The sequence below is a fragment of the Zalophus californianus genome, chromosome 10, assembly GCF_009762305.2.
Source record: "Zalophus californianus isolate mZalCal1 chromosome 10, mZalCal1.pri.v2, whole genome shotgun sequence".
Taxonomy (NCBI): domain Eukaryota; kingdom Metazoa; phylum Chordata; class Mammalia; order Carnivora; family Otariidae; genus Zalophus; species Zalophus californianus.
Window position 1 is genome coordinate 27,582,698 of NC_045604.1, and position 9,046 is coordinate 27,591,743.

Below are 9,046 nucleotides of genomic sequence, written 5' to 3' on the forward strand. Positions count from 1 at the left end.
TTAGGAAAATGTAAATTGAAAACACAATGAGATACTACCATATGCCTATTCAAAGGGATAAAATGTTTTAAAAATAACCTGACAATCCAAGTATTGATTGGGAGCAACTGGAACTCTCCTCATATATTGCTGGGGGGGAGCAGGGTTCAAAATGACCGACTACTTTAGAAAATAGTTTAACAATTTCTTATAAAGTAAACATGCACTGATTGTATGACTCAGCAATTGCTCTCCTGGGTATTTATCTGAAAGAAATGAAAATTTATGTTACACAAAAACCTGATAGGGAACATTTTTTGGTTTTAGGTTTTATTTGTCATTGCCAAAACCTGGACACAACCCAAATATCCGTCAAATTATGAATGAATAAAGAAGCTGTGGGCCATCCATAAAGTAGACTACCACTCAGCAGAATAAAGGAATGAGCTACTAATATACACAAAAATATGGGTGAGTCTCAAATGCAGCATGCTGAGAAGAGCCAGACTCAGAAGGCTACATACTACATAATTCCATTGGCATGAAATTCTGGAAAAAGCAAAACCGTGGAGACGGAAAACAGGTGAATAGCTACCAGAGGCTGTGAGTGAGGGAAAGGATTGACTACAAGAGAGTATGAGGACATTTCAGGAGGTGATGATAGTGTTCTCGATCTTGAATATGGTGGCAACTACATGACAGTATATGCATGTCAAAACTTACAGAACTCTGTGCTAAAAAAAGGTGATTTTACCATGTAAAAATTAAATCTTAGTTTACAAAAGAAAAACAAACACAATACCTAGTGTATATAGTGTATGATATACCTAGTGTATGATACCAGTATATACCTACTGGAAGCAGACAGTAGAATGGTGGCTGGCAGGGCTGGGAAAGGGGGAAATGGGGATATCTCAGTCAAAGAGTACAAAGTTCCAGTTATGCAAGATTAATACGCTCTGGGGATCTCATGTACAGCAATGTGAGGATAGTTAACAACACTGTATCGTATACATGAAATTTGCTAAGAGGGTAGATATTAAGGGCTTTCATCAAAAGAAAGGAGGGGGAAGGAAGGAAAGAAGGAAAGGAAAAGAAAGAAAATAGTAACTATGTGAGGTGACATATGTTATTGAGCTTGCTTGTGGTGATTATTTCACAATGTAAACATATATCAAAACATCAAGTCATACACCTCAAATGCATATAATTTTTGTCAATTACCATATACCTCAATAAAGCTGGGGGGAAAATTAATACTACAAAGCTTCTAGAAGGAAACGTAAGAGACTATCTCTGCAACCTTGTAGAGTGTGCTATTTCTTTTTTTTTTAACTAAAACAGTTGACAATTTTATTTTCACATTTCACAATACAAATGAAAATTGCTTTTTTTTTTTTTTTTTTTTTTGGTCCCACTACTCCCCGGCAAAAACTATTCTCTCTTTGATAGGAAGGGGGAGCAAGTCTTCCTTGTCCTGCTGTGAGAAAACACCCAGAGTCACAACACCATGATCTCCTGGTGAAGTACACAAGTAATATAAAATGAACATAAAGAGGTTCCTATCTCTTCTTATCTGTCTGGTCGAGTCATTCCTGGCCGAGTGGACACCATCATGGGACGGGCAGGAGGTCTCATCACTGGGGGCCCAGGCATCATTGGCATGTGGCCTCCCATAGGTGGCCTCATTCCAGGAGCAGGTCCCACTGGCATCATCCCAGGAGGAGGAGGGCCCATCATTGGCATCATGGGAGGGCCCCCCATATGGGGCGCTGGCATCATACCAGGGCGAGGAGGACCCGGGAGACTGGGGGGAGGTGAGATCATTGCCCCTGCAGGAGGAGGAGCAGAGAATGGAGTAGGAGGTATCTTTCCTTGTTGAAATGCAGTGGTTGTTTTGTCGATCAGGCTCTGAGCCTGCTCTTCCATCCATTTCTGATAGTAGTCTTTCACATTCTCTTCGTGTTTCCTACCACTGCAGTGTGTCTTTCTCACAGATGGAGAGTCATGGGTGAGGTACGTGTCGCAGTAGTCACAATAAAACTTAGGCATGTTGCTCTGCAGGCCGTTGGTCACTCCGTCAAGTGTGCTATTTCTTAAAGAGACCAAAAAAAAAAATCACTGACCATAAAAGAAAAAATAATAAATTGAACACCAAAATTATACATAATTTTAATGCAAAAATTGTCCTAGATTTTCTCTAATCGTCTCAACTTCAATATAATAATTTTTTGTTTGGGGCGCCTGGGTGGCTCAGTGGTTAAGCAAGCGTCTGCCTTCGGCTCAGGTCATGATCATGATCCCAGGGGCCTGGGATCGAGCCCCACTTCGGGCTCCCTGCTCGGCGGGAAGCCTGCTTCTCCCGCTCCCACTCCCCCTACTTCCGTTCCCTCTCTCGCTGTCAAATAGATAAGTAAAATCTTTTTAAAAAATTAAAAAATAATAATTTTTGTTTGTTTGCTTGTTTGTTTTTTGGTTCCTAGAGGAGAAAGGAGAGGGGAGGAAAAATTGGAAGAAGAGGATTCAAAGAGCGGAGGAGAGGAGGAGGAAACAGGGTTTTAGTTCAAGGTAGTTATGCCGTGGTAGAAGACTGCGTTTTTTAAAAATACATGGACTTCCCAAAACAGCACTATTAGGGGTAAAGAAAATTGTATGTAATACTCTTTAGCCATCAAAAAGAGGGAAATCCTGCACCCGTGACACCATGGATGGACACAGAGGGCATTATTCTAAATGACAGAAGTCAAACAGAGAAAGGCAAATTCTATATGATCTCTTTTATATGTGGAACCTAAAAAAAACAAATTCACAGAAAAAGAGATCAGATTTGTGGCTACCAGAAGTGGGGGGTTAAGGGGAGAAGGAAGTGGAGGAAGGTGGTCAAAACGTCCAAACTTCCAGTTATCAAATAAATAGGGACAGAGGATATAACGTACACCATGATGACTATGGCTAACTCTGTGGTATGGTATATTTGAAAGTTGCTAAGAGAGTAAATACTAAAAGTACTCATTACAAAGATGTGTGTATGTGTGTTTATGTGTCTATATGGGATGATGGATGTTAACTAAACCTTATGGCCATAATCATTTTGCAATATAAGTAAGTAAAGGCACTGTGCTGTGCACATTAAACCTATGTAAATAGTTCTGTATGTTAACTATATCTCAATAAAACTGAAAGGAAATAAAACATTATTGTAAGTAAAATCTTATTCTAAATGCAGTTTCTGTTTTCTTTTCTTTTTTTTTTTAAGATTTTATTTATTTATTTGAGAGAGAAACAGAGCACAAGCCAGGACAGGGGCAGAGGGAGAGGGAGAGGGACAAGCAGACTGCACCGAGCGTGGAGCCCGATGCGGGACTCGATCACAAGACCCCAGGATCATGACCTGAGCTGAAGTCAGATGCTTCACCGACTGAGCCACCCCGGTGCCCCAGGTTCAGTTTTTCATATCTAAAAAGCTGAACTGATAAGAGACGATGTCATTTGGTTCTATTCTTTACTTAGTAAAAGGCCAAATCTGCGTTTTGCCCAATGCCAAGTCAAGCATGGAGGGGAGGGGTGGGAGGAGCAAGGAAAAACTGGAAATGTGATCTTGGTAATGAGACAGAGCAGATAAAGAGAAGAAAAGGAAACTTCAGAAGCCCGTTGGGCAGTTCTGGGAAGTGGGAGGCCCACGGAAGAACTGTAGATGTGAGGGCCAATTTGCGGTGACTGCCATATCCCCCAAGCAGCACAGCATCACAGAACCTGGGTGGGGAGGGGGCAGAAGGGGAGAGATAAGTCCTCCAGGAACCATCTGTGGCAACCCTCTAATAGGGGAAGGGAACATTCAATATCCATTTTCGTTAGTTAGATTCAAACCAACAGTTAATTTCCACACCTCTGGGTTTGAGATAAAAGACTGGAAAGCCGGCTTTAAAACTTTAGCTCCACCTTATCCAGAGACAGGTGCTTGATGTGAGGCTGGAGTGGTAACCAGCCCCCCATTCAGGCTGGACAATGGTTGTCAAGCAGGGTCTCCTGGGAGGGGTGACTAGTTTCTGCTACCTCAGAGGAGCCACTCTGGGACCCCATCTTGCAAGCATACAAATATTATTTTCTCCTTGATTTCAGAGAAATTCCAGCTCTCCGATAAACTCTCAAGCCACATCTTCTGTTAGACAAAAAGACTCCATGGATGTAGCACTCCAAACATGGTAACGACTTTCACGTGATTAGAAATCTCTTGTCACTCTTAGGTTTCCATCCTACTTACCAGTTCAGGATGGGGAGAGATATACTAGCAAGAGCTTCCCTTGGTCCCTCTGACTTGATTCAAAACATCATAATCTGCCTAACATAATCCTAGGAAGAAGGATCAGACACAAAAGTAAATGGGGAACTAACAGACAAGACCCAATTTATGGGTCAATAACATCCAAGGAAGGACTTTGACTTGAATTTGGAGTTTAGGGAAGAATATGATTAATGTCTAACACTTGATTTCCTCTTCTTGGCAACACATCCTCTCTGGTTGGGTCTCTACTCCAAGAGTGGATAAACAAAAGAAGCTACTCCAATTTCACCTGGAAACCCAGACAGGAGGTGAAGAAGGTAGAAGTGGGAAAAGGATCAAACTCTTTGGCCTTTGTCTCTCCTTAGATAGCTACAAGTAGGAAGGAGGGTTGAAGTGGGTGGGGAAAAGGCGACTGACATGATTTGGCAATGGTGTCCAGGAGGAGGGAAGAGGGGAAAGGTAATGGGAGACTTCCAGGCAAGAGGAGGCCATCGCTATGCTTTTCTGAGCTGGAGGCACTCAGGATCTGTATCCCACTCACATTTCTTCGCAGAGCTGCTCCAGGCTCCAGCACCATGCATCATTGCCTATGGAGATATATCATAGTTGCTGTGTCCTTAATCTTCCTGAACTTCTTCCTCCAAAAGAATAATGAGGAGCATCTTACATATAACTTATCATTGGTAAGTACCAGAGACAGAGATTGGACTGTTTGCCAATACTTCGGTAGGGGGGGATTTTTTTCCAGTCATGCGAACACTCTAGTTATCACCGCAGAAGTTCTAAGAAGAGGGCACTTGAAGAATCAGGAGAGTGTCAGAGAAAAGGTTAATATTGAACCAGCCTTGAAAGATGTATAATATTTGAATAAAGGCAAGGAGGAAGAGAGGGCAGTTTAAGTGTGGAGAGAGTAATGCACAGACACTTCTAGAAAACCATGCTGACTGGCAGGATCTGCATGTGATGAGGACTGCCTAAGTGCTGGCCACTTCCCTCAACAGAGCCTGGCATGAGAGAGGTTAGTCATCCCATTTCTCATACAAAGGGATTGAGACACAGAGCCCTAAAATAACTTCTCCCACGTGCACAACATCTGCAAGTAAAGAAAACCAAATCCAATGCAGGGCATGCTCGGGTTTTAGGAGTCTATATTTTTCCTTAATGCCTCAGACCAGCTACAGCAAAGCATAGGTGGACGTGGGGAAGTGGTCGAGAAACATGCATATAGTCCGAGTGGAGTAAAAGAAAGGTCTTTAGAATTGAGGCACTGTAGGTGTCTTCCATAAGGACAGGACCAGGCACTGGTCTTCAGTACCTGCCACAGAATCCAGCACAGTCGAAGCTGAGTTAGATGACCTTGGCCAGCCTGATAATGGTAAGAGAAATTAGATGTGAGACATGGTGGGGCCAGCAAGTTCTACTCTACAGAAGCCTAGGAACTTCCTACAGGTATTCCTACTTTCTACCTGATTCCAGGGCCCACCACCCCTTCTGGAAAGTCCTGTGTGTTCTCATGATGAGGTGGGGACAGCAGTCAACTAAGTCCTGACACTTGGGCTCTCTGGTGACTAGATCTGGGGCATGCCCCGCCCGTCTTAAAGGGGGGATCTGCCCCTTACTTTCTCCAGGCTGATGTTCATCATATCCTCAGCAGGAGGAAAAGAAGAAAACACTGTGGCAGCTCAGTGAGAAGCAAATCAGCTCTGAACAGAACCATCTGGCGACCTTCAAGGACATGCAGAAACCCTCCCCTTTACTCCAACGGGCCAGCTACAAATTCCTGGCTGGATCCCCTCCCCAGGAAAAGAGTGAGTATAGGGGAGGGAGTGGTCAGACTGGGAGGAGGTCAGACAAGGTATTCCAACAAGAAAAAGGAGGATGGGTAAAAAGGGAACATGAGCTGTCATCTGGGGAGGAAAGCAGGATGCTCTGAGGGAGGGCCATGCTATGAAATTTGGTGCACGTTTTAATCCTGAGAGTAGTTTCTTCCCACTGGCCACCCCCGTGAATGACTAACAAGTTGAGAAGTCCATAGTGACCTGTTAAGGAGCCATCCCATAGTGAAGCTCATTCATGTCCAGCACCCCGGGGGGTGGGGGGGAAAGACAGAATGGGAGAGGAGGAGAGGAGAGGAGAGCTGTGGTAAAAAGCACTGGGTAAAGGAAGAAAAGGGTGGCTGGATGTTGACTAGCTGTACACTAGACTACCAGAAGCCTTGGCTTTGTGTAGGTCCCTGGAGATCCTCTAATCCAGGTCTGATTGATCCACAGTAGCTGAGATAACCCTGAGGTCAAGGCCTGGTTAACTGGCCAAGCCAAGCAATTTACCTTTAGTACATGGCAGCCTCCCCCATCAGAGGGAGACTTGTTCCTCATAAAGTTTCTGCCAATAGCCGTTTAAGGGTGTGATAAAATAAAACCACTTCACAACTTCTAACCGGAGATTAACCTCATTTCTGGACCACACTCTTCCAAGGAAAGGAAATGTGAATTTATCACAGGTATGGCATTAAGGGGAAGACCTGAGAGGAGAGACCTAGGAATTCTTCCCCATCTGCAAGTGGTAAAGGCTCCCTTATCTCCCTCCACCCCTAGAGCTGCTGACAGTGGGGATTTCCTCAGAGCAGCACCTTCATGGGAGCTACCTCTTGGACACCTTGCAGTCCCTTTTCCAAGCTTCTTCAGAACCTGAGCTGAATTGTATCGTAGTGTTGGTCCACCTGTCCGATCCTGATCCCGAATGGCTCAGCCAAACGGTTGCCAATATTTCAAGCCTCTTCAAACCACACATCGAGGCCCAGAAGCTGCTCGTGATCCATGGTGGTCTCAGTGACTCCCCTCTCCCAGGAGATCTGAATAACGTTAGTCACGCCTCACCCTGTGAAGCACATTATTCCAGGCAGAAAGTCAATTATGTCCTCCTCATGAACTTTGCTCTCAACCTTTCTGAATACTTTCTGATGATAGAAGATTATGTGCACTGCACCCCCAAATTTATTTCTACCATCTATTGGGTATTATCAGCCTGGAAAGAACTACCTTGGGTGATCCTAGAGTTCTCCAGCCTAAGCCTCTCTGGGAAAGTTTTCCACAACAGTGACCTCTCCCGCCTGACCTCTTTCTTTCTCCTTTTCCATGAGAACATTCCCATTCATTTGTTTCTCTCTGAATTCCGTCTACTCTTGGCCCAAAATGTTCCAATTCGTTTCAGTCCCTCGGTCTTCTACCACATGGGCAATTATTCTGTGTTTGAGGACACTTGCTTTCCTGTGGAGAAGGAAGAGGTCTTTGATGAACCAGACAACCCTGTGGCCGATGTCCTCACTGACATGATGGCAGAACTGAATATTATTCCACAGTATGCTTATATTCTGAACAAGGAGTGCTACTCTGTCCTCGATCCTATAGAAGGCAACTACCTGACAGTGATTTTGGAGAAGCCACAGAAAGTCATCCGGATAGAGGTGTTGACAGGTTCTGACAAACAAGGGCTGTACTGGCTACAGCAGGGACAAGTAGAACTTGGCTATGATCCCTTAGAGGATTCCAGAGGCTGTGCCCGCTACACCCTACTAGGTCCACTGGTGGAAGGACATTTGGACCAGAGGGTATTTTATGAAGAAGATTCTGTGGAGGAGTTGAGTTGTATACGATTGATTGTGCTAGCATCTCAAAAGTCTTGGCTCCTGATCAGGCAGATCAGAGTCTGGACTCAGAATGAGGAAGAGGAGAGTTAGCACAATGGGAATACTGGAAGGGTGGAGCTTGAGAATGGAATCCACGTGGCTGACCAGAAATAAAGCTAAAATCGATCAAAGCCTGCTCATTCTGAGTAGGGTGACTGTGTAATTTATTATCCAAACTGGGACACTTTGAGAATGAAAGGAAGCACTATTAAAAATGACACTAGAACAGGTGGAAAGCAAGACTGTCCCAGAGAAGCTGAGATGTGTGCTCATCCTAATTCTGATTTTTCTAGGTTACTCAGGATAGATAATACAGTCTGATGAGGAGAGACAAGACAATGTCCTCTGGATTCCAAGGGCCAGAAAGAGGGAAGGAGTCACCATGAATTGCCTGGGTTCTTATCAACAAACAAGTATAACATCCCAAGATCTTTCCATGAAGGAGTTATTGCCCTATATAGAGTTACAGCAGTCTTTATAGTGGTGGAACTATGATCATGGTGGAACTGACTTTAGATCAGATCTATACACTTGTCCTGATCTGTCTGGGCTGCTGTAACAGAATTCCATAGATTGGGTGGCTTATAAACAAGAATTTATTTCTCACAGTTTTGGAGGCTGGGAAGTCCAAGGTGCTCACAGATTTTTTTTTTTTTTAAGATTTTATTTATTTGACAGAGAGAGACACAGTGAGAGAGGGAACACAAGCAGGGGGAGTGGGAGAGGGAGAAGCAGGCTTCCCGCGGAGCAGGGAGCCCAATGCGGGGCTCGATCCCAGGACCCTGGATCATGACCCGAGCCAAAGGCAGACGCTTAACGACTGAGCCACCCAGGCGCCCCAGTGCTCGAAGATTTATTGTCTGGTTAGTGCCTGCTTCCTGGTTCACAGATGACTGGCTGCATCTTTGCTGTATTTTTATATGGCAGAGGTGAATAAGGGAGCTCTCAGTCTTCTTTTATAAGGGCACTGATCCCATTCATAAAGGTTCCACCCTCACGGACTAATCACCTCCCACAAGCTCCACCTCCTATTATTATCACCTTGGGGGTTAGGATTTCAACATATGAATTTGGGGGGACATATCCAGGCCATAGCAATA

General features: G+C 44.4%; 2 protein-coding genes across 6 annotated transcripts; one reads left to right on the forward strand and one right to left on the reverse strand.

Moving 5' to 3' along the window:
• Positions 1-1,424: 1,424 nt before the first annotated feature.
• LOC113933400 (U1 small nuclear ribonucleoprotein C-like) lies at positions 1,425-2,047 on the reverse strand. The gene has a single exon (XM_035722567.1). It carries the CDS (start codon positions 2,029-2,031, stop codon positions 1,552-1,554), a length of 480 nt encoding a protein of 159 aa, XP_035578460.1. The 5' UTR covers positions 2,032-2,047; the 3' UTR covers positions 1,425-1,551.
• Positions 2,048-3,800: 1,753 nt separating this feature from the next.
• On the forward strand, positions 3,801-8,068 carry LOC113933195 (alpha-1,6-mannosyl-glycoprotein 4-beta-N-acetylglucosaminyltransferase-like). 5 transcript variants are annotated; one of them, XM_027613067.1, is made up of 6 exons: positions 3,801-3,933; positions 4,099-4,181; positions 4,517-4,578; positions 4,815-4,944; positions 5,913-6,069; positions 6,856-8,068. In XM_027613067.1, the coding sequence occupies exons 4-6, from the start codon at positions 4,837-4,839 to the stop codon at positions 7,995-7,997; spliced, it is 1,407 nt and encodes a 468-aa protein (XP_027468868.1). In that variant the 5' UTR covers positions 3,801-3,933; positions 4,099-4,181; positions 4,517-4,578; positions 4,815-4,836; the 3' UTR covers positions 7,998-8,068. The 5 variants fall into 5 exon arrangements, with proteins under 5 accessions (XP_027468868.1, XP_027468867.1, XP_027468869.1 ...); XM_027613066.1 differs by lacking the exon at positions 4,517-4,578; XM_027613068.1 differs by lacking the exons at positions 3,801-3,933; positions 4,517-4,578 and having other exon boundaries at positions 4,046-4,181; positions 5,916-6,069.
• Positions 8,069-9,046: the final 978 nt, after the last annotated feature.